Genomic DNA, 24,668 nt, shown 5'->3' with positions numbered 1-24,668 from the left:
TGTGCTCCGCAACAGGAGAGGCCACAACAGTGAGAGGCCCGCATACCGCAAAAAAAAAAAAAAAAAAACCAAAACCAAAAAATTATTAACTCAGGTTCTTTGTTGCAGGTCTATTCATATTTTGTGTCAGTTTTGGTAATTTGTGTATTTCTAGGAATGTGTCCATTTATCTAAGTAGCATAATTTGTTGGCATTAATTTCTCTATTATTGGTCATGCTTGATTTTGGTAATTTGTGCCTCTTTTTCTCTTTTGTTTTCTTTTGTTCATCTAGCTAAAACTTCATCAATTTTTCTTAATTTTTTAAAGAACCAGCTTTTAGTTTCATTGATTTTCTCTATTGCTTTTCTGGGTTTTTTTAATTATTATTTTTATTATTTATTTATTTATTTTTGGCTGCATTGGCTGCATTGCTGCCCACGGGCTTTCTCTAGTTGTGGCGAGCAGGGGCTACTCTTTGTTGTAATGCGCGGGCTTCTCATTGTGGTGGCCTCTCTTGTCGCAGAGCACGGGCTCTAGGTACACAGGCTCAGTAGTTGTGGCACACGAGCTTAGTCGCTCTGCAGCACATGGGATCTTCCTGGACCAGGGCTCGAACCCGTGTTCCCTGCATTGGCAGGCAGATTCTTAACCACTGTGCCACCAGGGAAGTCCCCTAGTCTAATTCACATTTAATGTAATTTATATATATATGTCATTTCACTGGCCATTTTGCTGTTTTCTCTATTTCTCCTGTGGGTTTTGTTGTTGCTATTGTTGTCTGGTTCTTCTCTTCTTCCTTTATTGTTTTCTTTTGTGTCAAAGAAATATTTTTAATGTCCCATTTTAATCCCTTTAAAAATATATATATTTTAAATTATTTTCTTAGTGGTTGCTCTAGAGACTGCAAAATACATTTTAATTTGTCACAATCTACTTCAGATTAATACTAACTTACTTCCAATCAAATGTGGAAACTTTGCTCTAATGTAGTTTTAATTTTCCCCCTCTTTGTGGTATGATTATCACATATATATTACATTTTTAATGTTATAAACCAAATAACAAGAGTTGTGATTATTATGAATGTCTTTTAAAGAATTTAAGAGAGTATTTGTATTTTATATTAACCCTCATATTTACCATTTCTGGTGCTTTTTATGTCTTCTTATCGATTTCATTTACCATCTGGTGTCATTTCTTTTCAGCCTGAGGGACTTCCTTCAGTATTTCTTGTAAGGCAAGTCTGTTAGCAATGAATTCTGTCACTCTTTGTTTATCTGGGAATATCTTGATTTCATCTACCTTTTTTGGAGGATAGTCTTGCTGGATATAGAATTCTTAGTGACAGCTATTTTTCGTTTAGCATTTTGAATATGTCATTCCACAGTGTCTGTCCTGTTTTAATTCCTGTTGATCATATTGTTCCTCAATACCTAGTAAGTTGGTTTTCTCTTCTTTCATGCTTTTCTCTTTGTCTTTCAACAGGTTATGATGTGCCTAGGTGCACATCTCTTTGTATTTAACCTACTTGGAGTTTCTTGAGTTTCTTGGATGTTTAAGGATTTTCATCAATCTTCAAAACTTTTTGGCTATTATTTCTCAAGTGTTTTTTCAGCCCCATTCTCTCTCTTCTATCCACTAGGACCCACAGTACACATAGGTGTGCTTGATGTTGTTCTATGGGTCTCTGAGGCTCTGTTCATTTTTCATCAATGTTTTATTTCTTTCTGTTCTTCATATTGATAATTTGCATTACTCTACGAGTTCACTGATTCTCCTGCTATCTCAAATCTGCCATTGGTTCTTTTACATTATTTCTCCTCCTTATTGAGACTCTTGTTGACTGATTATTGTCATACTTTCCTTTAATTCTTTGATCATATTTCTAATAGCTGCTTTGAAGGCTTTCACTACCAAATCCACTTTCTGGAGACCTCTAAAGACTGCCCACCCCCAGATATTGGTCATATTTTCCTGTTTCTTTGCATTTCTTATAATATTTTTTGTTGTTGTTGAAACTGACCATTTTAGGTTATATACTGTAGCAACTCTGGATTTTGATTTCCTCCAGAAGGTTGTTGCTATTTTTTGCTTGTTCATTTGTTTGTTTGTTTAGTAACATGTCTGGGTTAAATCTGTGAAATTCATCTCCCTTGCTGTGTGCAGTTGCTGCTGCGATTTTTTTTTTTTAAGTTTCTAATTTTTATTTTTAAGTCCGGCTTTTGAGCCCCTGTTTCTGCATAGCTTAGAGGTCAGCCGGTTTTTGATCAGACGTCATTCTGAAACACCTTGATCTAGTTAGCCTTTATCTACTATCTGACACAGGTCAAAGACCTGTGTGTGGAGAGAAGAGGAGCACATTCAAAATTCAGGCATTTTCAAGTCTGCCTGGCTTTTCCTTTTCACTAGGCCTTGGATGTTTCTTATGTGCATATACATGGCCTTAGGGTCAGCTAGGAGTCTGTGGCTGGCTTGGGCCCTTTCCAGGGTCACATAGCCTCAGTCGTTCTACACAACCTCCCAGATGGTAATTGCCATGGACAATGCTGTTGGGCATGGCCATCACCCACTGTTCCAAACTGTGTGATTTCCCTTCACCCATGGCACGGCAGCTGCTGGTCCTCAGGGTCTGCCCCACCTTGCAGGATCTCTGAGTCACCCCAGCTGGGACGGTGGTATGGGAGCAGCCCTGGGCCAGAATGCTGCAGACTCTCAGTGTTGGTACCTGAAGTTCAGCAGTTTTCAAGCATAAACACTTCTCCCATGGTTGCATGCTCTTGGCTGACTTCCAGAGTGTGGAAATGGTTGTTTTTGTCAATTTGTGCAGTTTCATAATTGACTTTTGGAGAGAGGATTTGCCAACTTCTTCACTTGGCTGTAAGTGGAAGTTCTGCCTCCCTGAAGTGCATTTTCGACTAGGAATGTTGGGGCACAGTTCAGGGCCCTTGGAAGGATGTGGGTAGGGGAGAAGTGATGGGATATGAGGGTATACAGGTTGGCTTGAGTGGTGAGACCTCATTTAGCAGAGGAGGAAAAGAGTAGTATCCACAGGGAAAGGGATTTTCCCAAGTTCCCAAAGCTCAGTCCTTGGAGTGCTAACTCGGGACCTGGGTCTCCTGACTCCCAGTCCAATGCTTTTCCCTTCCAGCAAATTGCTGTTCATTTTAGCAGTTGTAGTTTAGAAGTTGGAATGTCTAGGGGTTTTCAATGTAAGGCCCATCCATCCCTCCATCCCTCCAGCCTTCCATCCCTCTACCCAATATGGACTGAGCACCTACTCTGTGCCCAGCTCGGTGCTGGACAGTGAGGATAAGTGGAGAACAAACACTGACACAGTCCCAGGGCTCATGAAGCTTATGGTCTCCGAGTGGGGACCCTAGCCTCAGGAAAGGGCTTTGCAGGAGCCATTTGGATGAAGCATCCCCTGCTTCTCTGGTAGTCTTGATTAAGGCAGGAGCACTTTCCAAGGAAAATAGTGAGTTTTCCCTCAAACCATGATTTTCAACCAAAATTTTATTTGTGGACAATTTTATTTTTGAAAATAATGTTAAGTGTACAAAGCATTTAAATAAAAAAAATCAGTTTCATATTCATTAATTTTGTAGCAAAAGTTTTGATTTCTGAAGTGAATCTTAAAGGCAAGAATACAGTGAGGTCTCTTTCAAAACATTTATTGAAATTGAAGGCTTTGAAAACCTCTGCTCCAGACAAATCTGTCATCGTGAGGCCGTTGGCCTTACACAGAGAGAGCATTATGGAGTGGTGTGGTACTCAAACACTTGCCAGCTGCTTTTGGCTGCCTGTGCAATGCCAAGGAACCATATGGAAACGGAAAAATTCAGGATGCCTTGTCTATGTGACAACAAATAATCAGATATTTGGAAACAAGAGACTTTGGACTAAATCTTGTCATCCTCTGGGAATTCCGAAATACAACCTTGGAGGTGTTACCTATTTTACCCCACTGTTCTCTTTTCCTTTTTTTTTTTTTTTTTTTTTGCGGTACGCGGGCCTTTCACTGTTGTGGCTTCTCCCGTTGAGGAGCACAGGTTCCGGATGCACAGGCTCAGCGGCCACGGCTCACGGGCCCAGCCGCTCCGCGGCATGTGGGATCTTCCCGGACCGGGGCACGAACCCGTGTCCCCTGCATCGGCAGGTGGACTCTCAACCACTGCGCCACCAGGGAAGCCCTCTTTTCCTTTTTTTTTTTTTCCCCTGGGTGATCTCATTCAACAATCATGCCCAAATCTACATCTCAGGCTCTGATTCTCTGCTGATCACCATTTCCAAGGGCCTCTGGAGCCTCCCTGCCAGTGTGACAGTGTTGAGTAGGGCTCGCCAAATGTCCATGTGCTCCTATATCTGCAGCCTCCCCTGCAGGTAGGTGGAGGCCATGAACTCAGACTCTGGCCAATAAGATGTGAGTGATGGAGCACCTCCCAGGTCTGACCCCCACAAAACATCTTGTGTGCTTCTTTCTCCTCTGCCTCAGTGACCCTGGAGGTCACGTGTTGCAGACCGTGGGGCCACAGGATGGAGGGGGCCCAGTCGACCTGCATAAGACTGTGAATGGGTGAGATACACCTTTCTTGGGTTACCTCTCTGAGATGTGGAGTTCTTCATTACTGCAGCGCCGCCTGGTCTCACCTGACTGATACCTTCAGTGTGCCCCACAGACACCTTCTCCTTCAGATTTGTTCCCTAATGAGGAACATGGCATCCTTGTTTTCCCAAATATCTCAGCGCCTCTTTGACTCCTCCCCCTTTCTCCTCTTGCATAATCAGAGGTTCTGGGGACCTGTCTCTACCTCTTCTTTTCCATGGCTTCCCATGATCTTGGTCAGGTCTCGTCATTCCTCTCCTGGACCAATGCCGTGGCGCCCCAGCTGGTGTCTCTGTCTCTCTTCCAAGCTCCAGCTTTCAAAAGCTGCCAGAATTAGCTTTCCGCAACACAAATCTGATCTTGTTGCTCCTTTTCTGAAAACCCCAGAAGGTTCTCTTTGATCTCAGGAGAAGGCGCAAGCCCATAGCTCCTGGGCCCGCTTTCTCCTCCAGTCTGGTAGCCACGGCTCCGTCCTGCAGGGCCAGGCCCGTGTGCCCACCCTGTGCGGACCAGGCACCCTGATTCCTTTGTCCCTTGTATGCACCGTACCCTCTGTTTTACTCCAGCTGGGTCCCGACTCATCATTCAAGACCTGCTCAAATGTATTTTTTTCTGACACCAACACTTCAGGCAGAATACATTCTTCCCTCCATTTCTTCCTCTGTGCTCATATTTCCATAATAGCCCATGTTCTCTGGGGTGTTCATGCTGTTAAGTAGAGTAAAGAACTACAGGGTCAGAAAGTTGGGGGAAAAACTGAAGTAATCAAAATCAAACAGATTTTTAAACTGCAGAACTTTTCCATCCTTAATACGTACATGTCACGGGATAGATTCAGAGGCATTTCCTAAACCACAGGTACATTTCTGGAGGGTGTCTCATTGGGCTCGTGTCCTGCTGAAGTTCTTATGTAGCTCACCCCCTCGTTTCACCCGTTGGGAGACTGAGGCCCCGGGCACACAGCACTGAGTGGCCAGGCTGAGGCAGCTGGCTTCCCAGGGGGCTGCCCTGCGGGCCGAGGGGGGCCCCTTGAGTTAGGGACCCCCACCCACTGAGCATCTGTGGGACTTACTGCTCCACCCCGGCCTCGGGGAACGTTTCCGTTATGAATGAATGTGCGCCGCATCCCAGACGGGGCTTTTGGGTGTCTGGACTGAGTCTTCAGAGTGGACTGTCACAGACCATAGATGAGGTGTGTGTGACACAGACGGCACTTACTGTGGGTCGTTCTGTCACTGTCCCCCGTGAAGGCCTTCTCTCTGCAGCACACTCTGCAGAAATGCCCTTCTGAGCGTCTTACAGACACTCATTTATCCGCACAACGACCGATGACCATTCTTATTGAACACATGAGGAGACAGTGGCACAAAGACATTCAGTGACTCACCCGGAGCCCTGCAGGGCTGGGACAGGGTTCAGCTCCAGCCTCGCTTCCTGCCCGCACTCTGAGCTCATTTCCCCCCAGTGCACGCTAATTACACACTGATGAGGTGGGCGCTTTCAGACGCAGGACACCCACCTGTGAGGCAGGTGTTGCCAGTGTCCTCACAGCGGCACCTGAAACATTACCATCAGCGTCCTTGTCCCAAGGGCCGCTGCTCTCCAGCTGTGTGATCCAAGGCAGGTGACTTAGCCTCTCTGGGCCTCTCTGTTTCCTCTTCCGTTTCTAACATCAAAATAACGATGCACCCAAACACTGGCACGTGGGAGGCAATTGGCAAGTTCTGCCCCCTCCCCACTTCTGGTGAACCCTGGTGTGTGGGGGGCGGGGGGTGGGTGGGGGAACTTGCCTTCAGCCGTGTGGGTGGGGCTGAGGGAGGCTGTGCCCCCCGGGGCTGGCTGTGTGCCCCCCGTTTCCTGCCTCCCTGCTTTGGTCCCTAGACATTCACTGAGCTCCTACTGCAGCCCAGGGCCTGTGCATTTGGCTTCAGTGGTAAGACTCCAGCCTCTGCCATCTTCCCCAAGGATGGTTTCTGTTTGGTTGTATGTCACTCCCAGGTCCAGCCCGCCTCCTCTCTGCCCTGCCCACTACGGTGACCAAACTGGGCTCTGGCCCCAGATGGACCGACAGGGGATCCCACTTCCCTGGGCCCGTGGGGGCTACTTTCCCAGCCTTCCCTGGTGCCCATCAGGAGATGGTCAGGTACTGTAGTGCCCTGAGGCCCTGAGGGCTCACTTCTGAGCTACATTCCAACCCAGTAAGAGCGGGGTATCGGGTGGCCCCCCTCCCTGCACTGGCCAGCGTGGTCACTGCCTCTGCTCTGTCTCCACAGTGTTCTGTGTCACGTGGAGAGTGGGCAGCAGCAGGGCTCTGGGTGGCCCAGGCTCAAGCCCCACTGCCTGTGCTTCCCTGCTGCACAGGGTAGCCTGGTCACTGTCACGCTGAGAGCCTTGGTCTCATGGGGTATCAGTGGAGCTGACAGTCAACCCAGCCCCACAGGGCCGGGAGGATTACAGAAATGAAAGCTGAGGCAGAAGAGCCTGGCATGGGGAGAGGTGGGGCACCCCAGGCCCACCCCACTCCCCAGAGCTCGTTGGCACATGTGGAAGCATGGGTTCATGGCCCACTGCCACCCTCTTGCTGCTGATGTAAACTTGGGCGAGCCCCTCTGCTTGGTTATGCTGTGCCGCAGTTTCTTCCTGTGTGAAAAGGAGATGGTGATGGACCCCTCCCCCCAGCTACGAGGCAGGGAGCAAGGTAACCCTGCAAAGGCCTGGAGCAGGGCTGGTGCCCCATGCTGGGGAGGTATCTACGTCTCTGCTGCAGTGTCTTTGACCTCCTCGTCCCCATTGCTGGCGCTGACCTTCCTGAGGCTGGGCACTGGTTCTGGTCATCGCCTGGTCCCCCGACACTATGGTGGATGCTTGAGGGACCATGGAGCCTCCGCTCTCACTGGCCCTGCCCGCCCTGCCCTGCACTCAGCTTCCCTGGAGCTGTTCGCCCACTGGTTCCTCTAAGGTCCCTGCGCTGTCTTCTTCCAGCTCGTGCCACACGCTGGTCCCTCTGCCAGGACCACTCTTCCCAGTCTCACCACCAGTTCCTGTTCATGCCTCCAGGGATTTGGTCTGGTTCATTCCCTGTTCTCTCCCTGGGGCCTAGACTCATGCCAGGCACACAGTAGGTGCAAAGTAAACATTTGATGAGTGGAAGAAATGAACCAAGCTGTTTGCAGGCACTAACTGTGCGGTGTCTGTGATTAAAGAGAGCCCTGATGGCCGGGAAATGGCCAATTGTCATCTGCTCTCTGTCCAGTTCGGGCCTACTGCCTGGCTAGCCTCTCACACGTCAGGGCTTTGGTGGCCCACAGTGCTGGTGCTCCGGGGATGGAAATCCCTGCCACCACCAAAAAGCAACCACCATCACCACTGCCTATAATGCACCCCTAAGAGGCACCACCAAGGAGCTGCCGCTGTTTCCTCCCTGTCTCCCCACCCTCTTTGGCTTGGGGCAGCCTGCACACTGTGTGTCTTGCTGTGGGGCCTCGTCTTCCTCCTCCGTCTGGAGGTATTTCCCTCCCGTTGCGGGAGCAGACTTTTGTCCTGGTCCAAGTTAATGTCCTGACCAGCTGTCCCCGCTGCCTTCTCCCCAGCCAACCTGGTAATGAGGCTGTAGCGTTGGTCGATCCTTCTCCTCAGAGCCGGTACCTCTAACCCTTGTTGTTCCCTGACAGTCATTAGGAGACTTGTCTGCAAGTCACCGCTGCCCTCCTGCCCCGGAGCAGGCAGAGAGCTTCTCAGTGTCGCTGGAGGCCGAGCTGGGCATCTGAGGGAGTGGCCGGGGCTCCCCTCTGTGGAGCCCAGCACCCCACCAGCACCCTGAAAGCCTGTTCCCTCAGTCTCCCTCCTGCTGGGTCCCCCAGTGTCCCTGGTGAGTATCGCTCATGATTCCTTGACTGTCTCTGAGACGGGTCTGCTCGGGGAGCCGCATCTGTGGGGCTTTGTTACGATTATAAAGAGAAATTAAAATATTATCACTAGAGACCTTTGATCATTTAAAAAAGCTTGATACTTTTAATGAGTAAGCAGTCTGATTAAAAGTTGGAGTGACAAAGTATTTCTTCTGCTTTCTGGGTGAGACCATTGTCCTGGAACGGGGAAGCAACGCTGGATCTTGAAACTAAAAGATTTGGCCTGGGGTTCCAGGGGCCCCCACTTACCTGTCAGGAAAGGCACCATTTACTGTGATCCAGCCGTATGCCAGGCACTTGGCCTCTGTCCTCTCACGAACCCTTATAAAAAGCTGTGCTGCAGGCCAGGGGCTCACGGCTGGCTGCACATTTGCCTCACCTGGGAGCTTAGAGATGCCCCACAGAGATGGTGCGGTCAGGAGTGGGGCTTGGGCATCAGTATTTTTCTAAAGTCCTCCAAGTGATGCCAATTGTGCAGCCTGGGCCCAGAACCACTGGGTGTGTCAGAACCACCCGGAGGGCGTGTTGGACACAGATCGGGGCCTCACCCCGGAGTTTCTGGTTCAGTAGGTCTGGGGTGGGCCCAGAAATCAACCCATTAATGCAGATGCTGCGGGTCCAGGGATGACACATTGAGAGCCACCGAGTCAGGGCCGTGCTGGCCCCATTTCACAGGTGAGGCAATTTATGAAACAGGTGAAGTTTGGCCACGCTCAGGACACCCAGTTGGTACATGAGGACGTGGGCCTTTGAATCCTTTGGGTAAATTACTGCCCGCTGTGTGCTTTCACCTTCCTCACCTTTAAATTGGGGAAAACAGTACTTACCCTCTAGGGGAGTCAGAGGCGCGCTGGGTTCTTCCATCAGGAACAGCGCCTGGCCCAGAGGAGGCGCTCGAGTGGCAGTCTCAGTTGTTATTGTTACCGTTACCTGGAAGGATGAGTGGAAGAGCACCCCCTCTGAGCAGAAGGCCAGATGGCGGCTCCCCCTTCCTTTAGGCCCCCAGACACCTCCCTGGGATCGCCTGCTTCCCTGACATCACTATTCACCTGTGCACCTCCCCCATCAGACTATGAGCTTTCCAGGAGCAGGACCAGGCCTGACTCGGTCTGGAGCCCGGTGCCCTGCATGGAGGCGAAGAGAGAGGATGACTGGGGCTGGTTTCCCCGTCTTAGGATCTTGCTGTTGTGAAGAATCAGGTGTTACAGAGCTGGAGAGGGTTTAATATTTATTTCACGCATGCACCCCGATGCCAGGTGCTGAACCCCAGCTCCTGCACGTGGCCTGCCCGCATGTGTTCATGCCCAGACACCTGCTGAGCTGTCGGCCACCTCGGTGGGCGCCGCAGACACTGCCTCTGTGGCCTCCGGAGACCCCACTGCACCGGGGGTGTCGGACAGGATGCCTGATCGAAGCTCTCCTTTGCTTTCTACACTTGCCTGCATCTTTCTCCTGCATCTGCATCCCTGAGTCCCTGATGTGAATCACTAAGGAGGGTGAGCACGGGGATAGGGGGAGTGAGACTGGGGTGAGGGAGGCACCCGGAAGCGGGCTTCCCTCCACTCCCCCCTCCTCCGTCGCTGCCCGCTGCCTGTGCCCAGCTGCCACAGCTTCTCTCTTGTCCTGCACAGTCGTGTCCTAAGTGCCTTCCTGCACCTGTCCTCCTGGTGGCCAGACTGATGCTGTAAGAACGCCGCTGGTCTCACTGTCCTGCCTGAAACCCTCCAGAGGCTTTGCAGCGGTCTGTGAATACAAATCAAGCCCGGCAGTTCCTCCTCTGAATACCCAGTTGCTCTGGGCCGGGGCGGGGGACTCATGTGCTCCTCCTCTGCTGGGATGGCTCTTTCCGCCAGGCTCATGCCGGGCCCTCTGCCTCTCAGCTCCAAGTTACCCGGCCCCCAGCACCTCCTCATCGCCATCGCACACCTGCCTTATTTTCTCCTGGGTACGCAGCACTGTCTAGGTTTCCCCCCGGATCTGTCTAGCTGCATGAGGACGGACGCTCCTCCCCAGCACAGGGAACTTGTCTGTCTCCCTCATCACTGTGTTCCTGGGGGTCCAGTAATGTTTGTGAGCTGAGAGATCCGGGGAATCACAACGTCTCTGGATTTGGATTCAGAAAAGGGATTAATCAGTCCTGCTCTTCCGAATGCCTTGTGGCCTTATTACGGCAGAGACAGCCAGTTGTTCTGGAAAGAGCACTGGTGAGGCATCATGGCATCTGCATTCCAGACCTGGACCCTCTCCCCAGTTTGTTGGGACATTAACCAAATCACTAATGATGTGGCCTCGGTCTGAGTCTGGGGGTGATGTGTGTTCACATTACCTCCCCGCCTGGCTGAGCTCTCCAAGCCTCAGAGGGGTAACATGCACAGATGGCAAGTAACCGGGGTGGGGTGGAAAGAGCGCCACCTTGGGGCCAGAAAACGTGCCTGGAGTCTGGCCTCTGACTCTGGCCAGGTGACCTTGGGCAGTCATCACTCTGAGTCTGTTTCCGTGTCTGTAGGATGGGGACAGCCTGATGGTGAGAGTTAAATATGATAACCTGCAACATCACCCACCCCAAGAGCAGAGGCCCCCATCTTCTTTTCCAGGACGCAGCCAGTCCCTAGGAAAGTGCCCAGCACACAGTAGGTGCTCTATGATGTATCAGTGTCAAATTTTCTTGAGGACAGTACTTGGAGGCCTTCCTTTATTTAAAAACAAGACAAAACAAAACAAACCAACAAACAACTGGAAGAGACCTTAGAGACTGTGCAGCCCCCTTTCCTTCACAGCTGGGGAGATGGAGGCTCAGCCAGCATCAGGGAGCCTCTTGGTGAATTTGAGTCTAAGGCGGGACAGACCCAGCTCTCTTCTGACCGCTGTGCAGCGAGCACCTTCCCGCCAGCTACTGTCTGCAGTGCTGGTTGGCTTGTAAGCGTCTTTTTAGTGCCCACCTGCCACTTTGTTTTGTCTCCCCTCCCTTCAGCCCTGCACTGACCCTGTTCTGTTCTCTGCTCCCTGTGCTAGACCAGATGTTCCCACAGCTGCTGGCTCCCCCTTCTCTCCTGACTCTGGGCCTGAGCTGGAGATTTAGACTCTGACAGATTGGGAATTTATACCATGGAGGGAGCGAGGGCACATTCCAAGGCAGGAGACTTCATAGGTATCCAGCCAAGCCCCGCCCCCCACCCCAGCGCTGGGCAGAGGGCAAGCCCAGTCTGTTATTGGCTATGAATTCCGGATGAGCCTGGGTGAGCAAGCAGAAGACAGGGTGCTGGGTGCTTCAGCTCTTTGGGGGCCAGCGGGAAGCCCCACTGTCTATCTTTCGCAAACGTTCGAGCCTTTGCTCCTTTGCCCCGTTAGACTCTCTCACTCTGCTCTCTCTCTCTTTCTCTCTCTCTGGAGCAAAGAGACCCAACTGGGAGGTGAGTGTGACAGGGATGCTGAGCCTGAGGATTTTTTAAAAAAAATTATTTATTTTATTTATTTATTTTTGGCTGCATTGGGTCTTCGTTGCTGTGCACAGGCTTTCTCTAGTTGCGGTGAGTGGCAGCTACTCTTCATTGCGGTGCGCGGGCTTCTCATTGCAGTGGCTTCTCTTGCTGCGGAGCACGAGCTCTAGGTGGGTGGGCTTCAGTAGCTGTGGCACACGGGCTCAGTAGTTGTGGCTCGTGGGCTCTAGAGCGTAGGCTCAGTAGTTGTGGCGCACGGGCTTAGTTGCTCCGTGGCGTGTGGGATCTTCCTGGACCAGGGCTAGAACCCGTGTCCCCTGCACTGGCAGGCGGATTCTTAACCACTGCGCCGCCACCAGGGAAGCCCAAGCCTGAGGATTTTTATCTAATGCGGGGGCCACTGGGGAAGGAGGAGGCGGGGTGGCCCCTGGCTGAGGATGCACAGCTACTCTGACCCTGGCCTTGCCTCGGAGAATCTCCTGCTCCTGTGTCTTTTCCCTGAGGCCAGTGCGGAGCACATGGTGGGTGCTCGATGAAGTTATATTGAAATCTACCTATAGTAGGTTCATGACCTTGGGTGGGGACTTGGTGCGCTGAGCCTCTGTTTCCCCAACTCTTCACCGTGGCCTGCTAGGCTCTGAATGGGACCTTGCCCCACACCCTCTCCTCACCCAGGCGTCTGTCCTTATGTTCAGGGGCTGCCCCCTTGGTGGCCCCCGGGGTTGGGCCATAAAGCCACTGTCTGCAAGTCCTGAAGCCTAAGCCACAGGAGTGGCTGCACCCGTAGGTCATCTGGAAGCTGCCTTAGCATCTTCGCAGGGCCCTCCGGCTGCCTAGAAGGTCTCCTCCTCACCCTGAAGGAGCTAGGTCCTGTCTCCACTGCTACTCCTTCAGAGGCTCCTACCGGAGACCACCTCCCCACTTACGGTCTGGCTTCATTCTGGTTCTCTGGGGTGATTTTGTCCGTGAACGTGTCCACTTAGGTGTGGTCTTTCTCCCACATCAGACTCTCAGCAGCGGGAACAGGCACCTGGCTGTGTTTACCCCTGTGTCCCCACTGCCTGGAACTCGGCTGGCCCAGAGTATGTGGTCAGTAAATACAAGAAGAAAGGGCGGAAGGAAGGCAAGAGGGCGGGAGAGGAGGGAAGGAGCAAGGAAGAAGCAAGGAAGGGAGGAGAGGGGTCTGTGGCCTGTGGCCCTGGAGGGTAGCGGCCTGCTCCAGGACCTCCGGCCCCTGGTTCCTGAGCGGCTGGCGCTCGCACGGGCGGGCACGGCGCCGGCCGGCAGGTGGCGGTGCGCCCTCGGCTGCGCGGGTGGCGGCGGCGGAGCGGCGAGTCCCCTCCTCCCGCCGGCTCCCTCCCCTCTCCGGCTCCTTTCTCTGCGCTCTCGCTCGCGCTCCCCAGCGCTCTCCGCTCGCCCGGCCGCGGTCTCCCTCGCCCGCGCCGCCCCGCCGCCGGCCCCGCCGCCGCCCCTCGGCGACCATGGCGCACCGGGGACTCCCGCGCGCCCCGAAGGGCCCCGGCCCCGCTGCCCGAGCCCCTGGCCCCCGGGCGCCGCCGCCGCCGCGCTCGCCGCGCTCGCGGCCGCTCCTGCTGCTGCTGCTGCTGCTGCTGGCCGCCTGCGGGGCGGCGGGGCGCTCCCCCGAGTCCTGGCGCCTGGGTCCCCGCGCCCGGCTGACCCGGGCTCCGCCAAGCCCGCCTGCGGGGCGCGCGCTGCCCGGCGGCGGCGAGGACAGGCGGGCGCGTGGCGCGGAGCCCGGCGCCCCGGGTCCCGGTCCGGCTCCGGGTCCCGGCGAGGACGGCGCCCCCGCCGCGGGCCAGGGGCGCTGGGCACGGGCGGCGCCGGTGGCCGGAGCGGCTTCGCGAGCGCAGGTCTCACTCATCAGCACGTCGTTCGTGCTCAAGGGGGACGCGACGCACAACCAGGCGATGGTGCACTGGACGGGCGAGAACAGCAGCGTAAGTGACCTCCGCGCGTCCCCCCCGGGCCCTGCCCCGGACACCTCGGAGCCCCCACTTCCGGACGGCCCCGCGGTCACCCCGGGCATTCTCGGAGACTTGGGGACGCGAGTCACCTCGGCGGCGCCCCTGCTGGCCCCTGGCCACTGGTTACTTGGGAACCAGATACGTGAGCGCCCTGCCTCACCTCGGGGGGCATTTCCGCTGATTTTCGGGACCCTGAGCCACCTCAGGGGCGGCCCCACTGGCCTCCAGATCGCAGGTTGGGGGGCGGGTGTCTCCGGAGATTTCGGGACCCCGGCCACCTTGGGGCGCCCCCAGACCCTTTAAGATCACTCACGACTCGGTGTTGCGCCTCTATCGCGTTCAGACTCTACCCGGTCCACCCAGCGTTGCTTTGGTTCCAGGACCCACTCCACCCTGGTCTACCCGGGACCCCGCTCGTGGCACCTCCACGGGCTCTAGGACTTCCCCGGTCAGCCCGGCGTCCGATTCTGGAACCCTCGATTCTGGGGCCATCGCTCTCCCCGCGTTCCCGTAGTGTGACCCGCGGCTGCCTTGAGGACCCGCCGCGGACGCACCTGGATGCGCCGGGATCTGCTTACCCGCGGGGCTAGGGCACGGCGGCCAGCTCCTTGCACTCCCTGCCCTCCCCCACCTTGGCCGCTACTTCGGCCTCGCTCCAGCGGGAAGTTCGACACCCCTTGCCCTGCAAACACACTTCTGTTAAGGTCCTCCGGTGCCTCCTTCCACCAGCTCTGTAGGTCCTGCCCCCTCTTGGATCCTGCCTCTTCCTTTTTGGTGGTGTGTCCCGGGCATGGGGATACCCTCATATTCTTCCCCGGGGGGTGCCACAGCGTCGTTTCCCTCCCACCCCGCTCTATTCCCTCCGGAGCAGATAACCCGTGGTCATCTATCTTGGGGTCACCTGCCAGCACCCCCACGTGGTTCATCTCTAGTTTTGGGAGAGGGAGTGGTGGAGGGAGGTGGCAGCTGTGTGTGTGTGTGTGTGTGTGTGTGTGTGTGCGCGGTTATGGGGAGAAGAGATGGGAGCCCCTCCTCACTCCTTTCCATCAATGTCCACTCACTGTCCAATGGCTGACCCCCGACCCTTTTCCTTGACCGAGGCTTCCCAAAGTTCTGGGGAAGCCGCGCTGGGCCAGGGCCCCTGCATCCATTGGGAGTGGAGGGGCAGGGATGCAGGTGCTTCTCTAGTCACCGCAGGGGTGTAGCCTGGGCTGGGCGGCACTTTTACCCACCTCCTCTGTCTAGCCCCGCTTGCTGGGGAACTCTGCGGGAGAAGGGATGGGGCGGGTGGATGAGCTTGTTGGGGCAGGGGCAGCACTGGATGGGCCTGATTGGTCCAGAGCACGCTGCCCTGCCGGACCCCCTCCCCAACCAGCTTCTCACGCATGTGCCGGGTCTCTGGTCCTTGGTCACTTCAGCCATCTCCAGTCAGACTGGAAGCCCTGGGGGAGGGGCGGGTCGGCGCTGACCCCCTGCGCTCCGCCGGCCAGCAGGGGGCAGGCAGGGCCCTGAGGGGCGGTGCTTTAGGGAGGGGAGCAGGTGCCCCTCCCTCGAAGAGCCCTTGGGGGGCCGTCCCCACGTACATCTGGAGAGAGGGGTCAGACCCCAGCCGTGCAGCTGGATCCCGCCTTCCTTCCTTCCTTCCTTCCTTCCTTTCTTCCTTCCTTCCTTCCTCCCTCCCTCCCTCCCTCCCTTCCTTCCTTCCTTCGCAATACTCGGGAGCAAATCGTGTCCTATGTACCGTAAGCTGTAACTCAGGGACTGCAAGGTAACCCGGACACCAGTAACTCAAAGGAACCAGTAAACATTAACAGTCAGACCAGTGGAGCCAGAACATCCAAACCAAGCCCCCTCCCTCCAGGTTGTTCCTCCAGAAGCTCACTCTTTTCAGCTTCGTGGTGGGGGGCGGTAGGGGTGAAAGAAGTTAGGGAGAGACACAGAGGGGTGGAGAGCAGCTTCCCAGGTGGGACCAGCACCTTCAGGGCTCACTGTCACCCAGCCCGCCCACCCCCATCCTGAGAGCAGAGCTCCCCTGGAGAGACTGAGGAGGAGTCTGGACCAGTGGGGCGGGGGCCCTGGGGGCAGAGCCTGGCAGAGGAGCCCACCTGGCTTTGCTGCTTGGGGACAGTGGCTGAGTTGAGTGACTCCTGTGTGACTGTTTCCTGGCTGCTGGCAGCTGAATGCCTGGAGTGGGGGCTTGGGAGTGGGGAGTGGGAATGTGGGGAGGTGCTGACTTCTCTTTAGCGGGAAGTCCAGATCCGGGGAGGAGCTTTGAGAGATGCAGCTCTCCCCTGGCCGCTGGGAAATGGGGGGCAGTGGTGGCTGTGGAGAGCAGGGCGTGGCCTGGCACTCAGCAGACAGGAGGCGAAGCCCGAGTACTCATCACTGTTACCGGCTGTGGCTCTGGAGATGCTGACCCGGCGTTTGGCTCAAGCACCTCCCACTTCGCTTGCCAGCCCTCCCCCGCCACCCACCCATTCTCAGGCTTGGGAAGTCGGCGAGACGGGAGTTCTCGCTGGAAAAGCGCATCATCCTTTGACTTGGGGAGCAGGTGATGCTTTAAGAGTTTCACTTGCCTGGGAAGAACTCAAGAGGAGTGAAAGCTGTAACCGAGAGCCAAGTAAAACCCTTTTTTCTAACCATTATCTTCTCAGCACTCCGCGCATGCGTTGCATTCTTTTCTCCGCACGTGAAGTGTCTCAGAAATGCGCTTTGGTCCCTCTGGCAGCCACAGGGCTAAGGATTTTAGCCAGGATTCTGCACTTGGTTCACCTCCGCTGGAAAGCACCATCTTTGAAAGCTAAAACGGAAAAGAAACTAACTTGAGGCTGATTTGCTGAGCAGAGTCTTTTAAAAATTTTATGTCATCTGATTTGCACAGGCATCCGAACCCAAGGAGCTATGCTCTGCAGATGTGCTCTACGAGAGTAGAGATGGTGTTTGCTTTACCATGTCAGGTGTTTTACAAAGTTAAAAAAAGCATTTGGAGAGGGATAGACTTTTTAAAATGGTATTTTAGAGCATCTGCAGAAAGGAATGGCAGGATTCGAGCTTATTCCAGGACAGGCCCTGTCGCTGTAGCACTGAGAACATATGTGCGTTTTCCTTCCAAAGGCTTGGTTTCTTCCCGCTCCCATGGAGATACAGAAGGGGACTTGATTGGAAGTTCAAACACTGCCTTTCTGTCTGCCGTTTAGCTGTAGAAATGAATTGTTAGGTGTGAAATGAATGTTTCATTGAAACCAACTGGTGTTACCTTCAATGGATCCAGAACGGGTCATGCACAGAGGCTCCAGGTTCTGGGTCTCCCGAGCTGCCCTCAGAGGCAGAGGTGTGATTTGGAGACAAGTATGACAAGTATGACAGAATGCAGGTCCCTGCCTCCGAGGTCAGGGTTTCATGCTACCCCAATGGGATGGTGCTGTGCCCTGTCCCAATTTTACCATTTCTGGGAAATTGCATGCTTGTTATACTTAAGTACAACTCACCTGTACGCCTTCCCTCACGGCACTGGAACGTCAGCTTTGATGCATCGGTGGACTAGAATGTGAGCTTCCTGCAGCCAGGCCCAGTTGGTTCAGTTTTGTCACTGGTGGTCAGCAGATTGGCATGTCCCCCACCCCCGCTCCACATCTGCTCTGTGCTGTTCTGCAGGGTTGAGGATGTCGAGGGGAGCCGTATGCAGAGGTACTTCTGCCCTGACTATTCATGCTCTCTGCTCAGGGATCTTCAGGAACCTGATATCTGTACATATTTTATACCCAGAGAGCCAGAGCTCCGAATCAGAAGCATGGAGCTTCTGAAGGTGTGAAATGGGTCACATCTAACACAGCTGTCAGATGTCAAGTTCCTTGAGGGCATGTGTATTAGCCTCCACAACAAAGTGCCACAGACTGGACAGCTTTAACAGCAGAATGCATTCTCCATTTTAGAGGCTGGATGTCCAAGATCAAGGGATCAGTAGGGTTGGTTCCTCCTGAGGCCTCTCTCCTTGGCCTGTAGATGGCTGTCTTCTCTTTGTGTTTGTGTCCTAATCTCTTCTTATAAGGACACCAACCATATTGAATCAGGGCCCACTCCAATGGCCTGATTTTACCCTAATCCCCTCTTTAAAGACCATATCTCCAAATATAGTCACATCCTCAGGTCCTGGGGGTTAGGACTTAAATATATGATTTGTGGGGGGCGGTGAGGGGGGCACAGTTCAGCTCGTAACAGCAGGGAAGGGGCCTCAATTACTTTTGCATCCCCTGAGCTTAATGCAGGGGAGCTCAGAGTAGTCCTGTGGGGGAAAAAAGGGATGGACGTGAACAGTTGGGATACAAGGGGTGAGCACCATCTTCCCCAGTGGGGAAATCAGGGAAGACTGCATGGAAGAGGTGGCATCAGGGTGGACTTATGGAACGAGTAGGGGGAGCATATGGGAGATGGAGAGGAACATTCTGGGGGAGGAACTGCTTGAGCAAGGTCTGGGAGGTGGGAATCTGAAGGTATGTCTGTGTCATACACGGAGACAGTGCATTGTGCGTGGAGAGAAATCAGAGGAAAGAAGTTTGGAAAAAACTGGTTGAAGTCCACTCCTAACGGGTCCCAAATATGAGGCTGAACAGCCTAGCGTGGCAGTGCGGGGTGGTGGTTATTGGTGCTTGAGCTTCAGCCTGCCTGGGTTTGTACCCGGCCCCGCTCCTTTCTGGCTCTGAGATTTGGGGTGGATGGACTGACCTCTCTGGGCCTCAGTGTCTTAGATTTGGCGGAAGTGAAGGCTCATAGGTCTGTCTGTGGTGCAGGTTCAGTAGGATAATCCACGGAAAGTGCTCGGACAGGGTCTGGCCTGCAGCAAGTGCTCAGGGAGTGATAGCAGGGCTGGGCTGAGTTTCAACCAGTGACCCGGGGGCAGTGTGCAGGGTGGGCTTGGTGAGGGGCCATGGAGGTGAGACCTGTACAGAGACTCAGCGAGGAGGCTGCTGTGATGGTGAGGCCTGGCCCAGGGCCCTGGAGGGGACAGAGGGAGGGAAGAGCAGGTCTGAGAGGGGGTTCAGGTGAGGATGGACAAGACGTGGCTCCCCAACCCCCCACGGAGGCCTCACGGCTCACGGCCAGGCTCCAGCGTCCAGAGACCATGAAGGCCTTCGTGGAAAGCCCTTTGGGTTCTTGAATGAATCCAGTGACAAAGCTGATTTGTAGCCTTGAGTCTGAAGGCTGTGGTTTCGTGGTGACGGCTCCACTCCGCTCTTGTGGGCGGGCTTGGTGGCTCCAAGTCTGATGAACTTTCCGTGAGAAATTTTGGGATTCCAGGCCACCACAGTGCGGGCCTCCCAGCGTTTTGGGGTGGGAACTCCATTGGATAGAGTGGTCTGGTTCATGGGTGGCTGAGTTGTGACTGCTCAGTGCTTGGCTGGTGGGCCTCTGCCCCCAGATGAACCACTTCTCTGTCGTGGCAGCTTCACCAAGGGCGGCCAGTGGCCACCCAGAGAGGGACAGAGGCAGACAGAGGTCACGGGATGCTGTGACCGGCACTGAGTGTCTGTCACATTTGTTGTCAGGAAGCCAGCTGTGCCACCTGTCGGGGACCCTGGGCCTGGCGGCTGGACCAAGAATGATGAGAGAGTGAGGGCAGCGTGTGTTGTGGGACGGGTGATGCTCAGTGGACACGTCTGCTCTGTGGGCAGAGCCTGGGGAAGTCTTGGCATGCAAGGCGGCAGTGTTGTACTTGGGGGTATGCTTGCCCTGTGCCCAGGACCACCTAGGGTCTTCTGCATCCTGTCTGTGCCTGGAGAGATGACACAAAGTTTGAGAGCCCCAGGTGAGAAGAGACCTCATATTAGCCTTCAAAGCAGCTGCTTTCTAAGAGGGTCTGTTAGGTACCGGGGTACAGTGACAAGCGAAATCACTCATGGCCCCTGTCCTGGCAGGACATTGGGACTGGACAGGAATTCATTACAGAATTCTGGTGCTTTAAGGATCTGTGCTGGGGAGGTCAGAGAGGACTTCCTGGAGGAGGTGATGATCGAGCAGCTCTGAAGGGTGGGTAGAGTCAGTGTCACCTGGGCTGAGGAGGAGGTTGGGATGGTGAGACTCTGCAGGCTAAGGGAGAGGCCTGGGGTCCTGAAAAGCCCGGAGCACCAGGCAGAGAAAGAACAGGTCCATCAATCAAGAAGCTTGGCTCAAAGGCATAAAAACAGCCCTGTTAATAATGTTCCCGAACACATTGCACAAATCTACTTTTACTTTAATGAAGTGGCTATTTAATTTGTGTTTGCATGAGGGTTCCTGAGAGTGTTTTAAAGAGGTCATAAATTAACTTCATTCTTCTGCACGCCCCTTCAGATTAGAAGGCAGCCCAGTGCTTGCATAGGCCTTCTTTAGAGTTCCTGTTGTTTTAACATGTTCCTTTATTATAATTTGTCAGAGGCAGGCTAAGCCCCCAAGGATGACACCGTGGGAGTGCAGAGCTGGAGCCATGAGAACATGCGCTGGCAACACGCTGAGCATCCCTGAGCGTTTCCATTTTGGGAAGACCCGGAGGGCGAGCTTGTAAACTGCCTTCTGTTTGGGAGCTTCCTCATTTTTCTTTTTTTTTTTTTTTAGCATCCAAAGAGTGAGTTATTTATAGATTCTTACCAATGGCCCGTTTCGCCCTCGCGCTCCTAATTCCCGAGTTTGCACGGGTGCTTTATGGAGTACGGAGGGATGTGATGACCCGTGAAGCCAGCTGTTACTGCAGCCCTGTTCCTGGCCAGCGTGTGCCCAGGTGTGGAAGCTCAGGGAGCAGGGGAACTCTGGCTCTCGTCGTGGTCACGACAAGGTCTCCATCCCAGCATCTGGAGGGTGAAGCATGCGTGTGGGTCTGTCCCCAGCCTGCTCTTGCTGTGGGAGCCCTTTGAAAGCCTCATTCTGGGTGTGAGCTTGGATGCTGGGCATAGAACTGCCATGGAAACATGCACCCGTGGCCCTTCCGGTTCTGCCCAGTGGATGGTGGGGATGGCGAAGACCCCGCTTCCGCTCCATGCGGGTTCCCACGGTGCAGCCATCCCTGACCTGCTCCGGTGGGTTGCAGAGCACAGACTCTTGCAACCTGTTCCCAGTCTCGCTGTGAGCTGGCGACTGACAGGCAGCCCACTGAGGGCAGCAACAAAACCGTTTCTACTCCAGCCCCGTGATTCCAGGACACTTCCCAGAGCACACAGTGTGCGCATCATCTTTGTCCCGCTTAAGCTCTGTTTGTTGTTTTAAACGTTTGATAGGAGTACTTGAATGTGAGCTCTCACTGGAGAACCGGAAAGAAAAAAAAAATTAAGACTCCGATGTTCTTTTGAGGTGGAAAAGTTCCTTCTTATTTTGCATCTCTGCAGTAGTCAAGCTACTGCATTTGCACAGAAAATTACAATCATTTAATTAGTTTCTTCTCACACCAGCTCGAAGATCTTAAAATAACAGCACCCTCCTTCCTTCGTGATGTTCTTGCAAAAGCAGATAATTTCCTGCAATGTTGAGCTCGCCTTGACTCCGACAGGGCACATCTCTTGCATGACGCCGTTTCCTGATGCTCAGAGATAAATTAAGTTCAAATTAAAGTAAGAAAAGAGCCAGGCCAAGTGTGGCTGCTTCTATTCAGATCACTTTTAATTCAGAAAGGGCTCTTTATGAGCTTTCTGTGCCGTGCATATTTCTGAGGCGTCAGAGGTAGAGATACCATCTTCCAGGCCTTAGCTGCAGAGATGGCATTTAGGATCGCCTCCCTGCTTCTCCTTCGGAGGTAATTTTATCTTATAATAACAATTTCTCATTATTTACATATTGCTTCTGATTAGTAATAATGAAGTTAATAATTACAGTCCCCTTTTCTGTGTCCATGGCTGTGCCGAGCTCATCACAGGCATTAACTCATTTAGTCCTGGAGACAGTCCTAAAAAAATAGATACGATTATTATATTCATTTTACAGACGAGAAAAGAAAGGTTCACAGCATCCAGGGGACTTGCCCAAAGTCACACAGCTAAAAAGGGTCTGAGATGTGATTTCGTTCTTCACTCTTGAGCCGGAGTGCTATTTTTTTAAAAAATAAATTTATTTATTTATTTGTTTTTGCCTATGTTGGGTCTTCGTTGCTGCCTGCGGGCTTTTCTGTAGTTGTGGCGAGTAGGGGCTACTCTTCGTTGCGGTGTGCGGGCTTCTCATTGCGGAGCACAGGCTCTAGGCACACGGGCTTCAGTAGTTGTGGCACGTGGGCTCAATAGCTGTGGCTCGCGGGCTCTAGAGCACAGTCTCAGTAGTTGTGGCGTGTGGACTTAGTTGCTTCGTGACATGTGGGATCTTCCCGGACCAGGGCTCGAACCCGTGTCCCCTGCCTTGGCAGGCAGATTATCAACCACTGTGCCACCAGGGAAGTCCCTGAGTGCTATTTTTTTAGTGCAAGAAATATTTTTACTCTTTTTTCTTTATTGTTATTTTTTAATGGTGATAAAATACAAATAAAATTTACCTTCTTAACCATTTTAAGTGTACAGTTGAGTGGCATGAAGTACATTCACATTGTTACGCAACCATCACCACCGTCCATCTCCAGAACTTTTTCATCTTCCCAGATGGAAACTCTGTCCCCATTAAACAGTAGCCCCCCATTGCCTCCTGTCTCCCCCTTTCCCTGCAAACCACCATTCTACTTCTGTTTGTGGATTTGGCTGTTTTTTCTAGGGACCTTATATAAGTGGAGTGATACAGTGTTTGTCCTTATGTGACTGGCTTATGTCACTGGGCATAATATCCTCGAGCTTCATCCATGTTGTAGCCTGTGTCAGAATTGCCTTCCTTTTTAAAGCTGAATCACATTTCACTGTGTGGATGGACCACATTTGTTTTCTTGTTCATTCATCCGTGGACACTTGGGCTGCTCCCATCTCTGGGCTATTGTGAACAATGCTGCTGTGGACATTGGGGTACAAATGTCTGTTCAAATCCCTGCTTTCTCCTCTTCTGGGTGTATACTCAGAAGTGGGATTATGGAATTCTGTGTTAGTTTTTGGATTGAGCCTGAGGTCTTAACTATAGCAGACATCATTCTTGTGTCTGCTTTGAGTTTTTGCCCACCTGCTAATTAGTTGCATGGTTGCAATCCCCAAAGAAATCTGTCGCCCTGTGGTTTGGGGGGAGAAATATTCACAGCACTAAGGGCCATCCCATACCTGGAAAGGACACAGCAGGGAGACAGTACAGTGGGTGGGAGTGGCGTTGTTTCTGGTTTCTTCTGATAACCCCCCATTCTGCTATGTGTGACGCAAGGGGAGGGGCTGTTGCTTGGAGCCCAGGACATCCAGATCTATCAACGTTGGAAAGTCAGAAATAGGCTGACTGGTCTGGCGGTGGGGGGCCTGCGGGGGGTAGGAAATGGTCCAGGGGGGCGTGTTCTGGAGATCCTGCCGTTTGTATTTCAGGTTCACATGCATTTCACTTCCTCCCTGCTTTTAGGCCCTTTTCCCTATTGACTAGCTCATTGACCAGTTAAATAATTCAATTTTCACTCCGTAAAAATGAAACACTCAATAAAAAATCTTACGTTTTTCTCAATTTATTCCCATCGATACTGCTTCACCCCATCCAAGTTTATGTTCTGATTTATCACTTGACCGTTGAGGGGCTTCGGGGTTTTTATTTAATTCCTGCAGCCGTTCTCTCTCAGTCGTTTGAGGTGGCTGCTGGGTGCCTTGCTGGGTGTCACACCACGGGCTGCCCCGGGACACACGTGGAGGGGCTTCCCGGCTCCAAGGACCCCCCCATCCTGGCACAGGGGTTCTCAGCTCTTTCTGTGCCATAGACTCCCCCCACCCCAAGTCTGGAGAAGCCCATGAAGTTTCTCAGAATGTAGTTTTTATAACCAGCATAACATAAAATAGATAGGATTAAAGGATGATTATTAAAAAATAAGTTCTATGGCAATAAAGTTACCAGAATATTAAAACTAATTTCTTTAGTAACACATCAACAAGAGTTAGCAGCAAGTGTGGTAAGTACCACAGTTTTGAAGTTGTGATGAACGTAAACGATATTTCGGGGTCGGCAACAGCTGTCAACGTGCCCGGGAAAACACCTGTGATTTCTGTTGGTGACAAAGTCCCAGGTACTAATGACAACATTGTGACTTGTTGCCTACTTCATGATGAAGGAAACACCCAATTTCAGTTGGAGCTGGTGAAAATAAACCAAGTTCTTGTTTCTCCACCCAAGTTCCTGGGTCCCTGGATTCTGTGATCCCAGAAGAGCTGGCGGGGAATCACAGGTGAGTAGAAGTGAAGTGAATAGAAGTGAAGGTAATGCCAGGTAGGACGTGGCTCCTGGGAAAGAGAGGGGACAGACGCACCCCGTGGGGATGATTCTCTTCTCCACCCCCCCACCCCAGTGCCTGTCCCCGTGTCGTGTCTCCCCCAGGCCCCTAAGGGTGTGGACCCCGGGAGGGCGGAGCTTTGGTCTGTCTGTTCTCTGCTGTCTCCCAGTGCTAGGTGCTTAGCAGATGCTCAGTAAACATTGGCAACTTAGCAGATGAGTAGGATAGAAGGGGCTCATTGGTCCTGAAGGGCTATCAGTTCAGAGGCCCGGCCCACCTCCTTCTCTGCTGAGGATCTGGGAAGGACCCCATGGCCGATGGGTGACAGAGCTGGCCTCCCTGTTCAGTTGCCTGCTCCCCATGTGACCTCTCAAGCTCTGTAAAGCACTAATTTGTCCCCACCTGTGTTCAGTGAGGATCCTGAGCCTTCCCCGTA

The 24,668-nt window shown here is 53.1% G+C and overlaps 1 protein-coding gene across 1 annotated transcript in view; it reads left to right on the top strand.

Annotated features, from left to right (window-relative positions):
• Window positions 1-13,410: 13,410 nt before the first annotated feature.
• Window positions 13,411-24,668, top strand: part of SORCS2 (sortilin related VPS10 domain containing receptor 2) — a gene marked incomplete at both ends in the record, with an annotated part of 488,460 nt that continues 477,202 nt past the window's right edge. Inside the window, one exon of the mRNA XM_079717755.1 lies at window positions 13,411-13,887. Within this exon, the coding sequence (XP_079573881.1) occupies window positions 13,411-13,887 (477 nt within the window). The remainder of the gene's footprint in view (window positions 13,888-24,668) is intronic.

This window comes from Hyperoodon ampullatus (genome assembly GCF_949752795.1).
Source record: "Hyperoodon ampullatus genome assembly, chromosome: 1".
Taxonomy (NCBI): domain Eukaryota; kingdom Metazoa; phylum Chordata; class Mammalia; order Artiodactyla; family Ziphiidae; genus Hyperoodon; species Hyperoodon ampullatus.
This window is presented reverse-complemented; position numbering and strand designations above follow the sequence as displayed.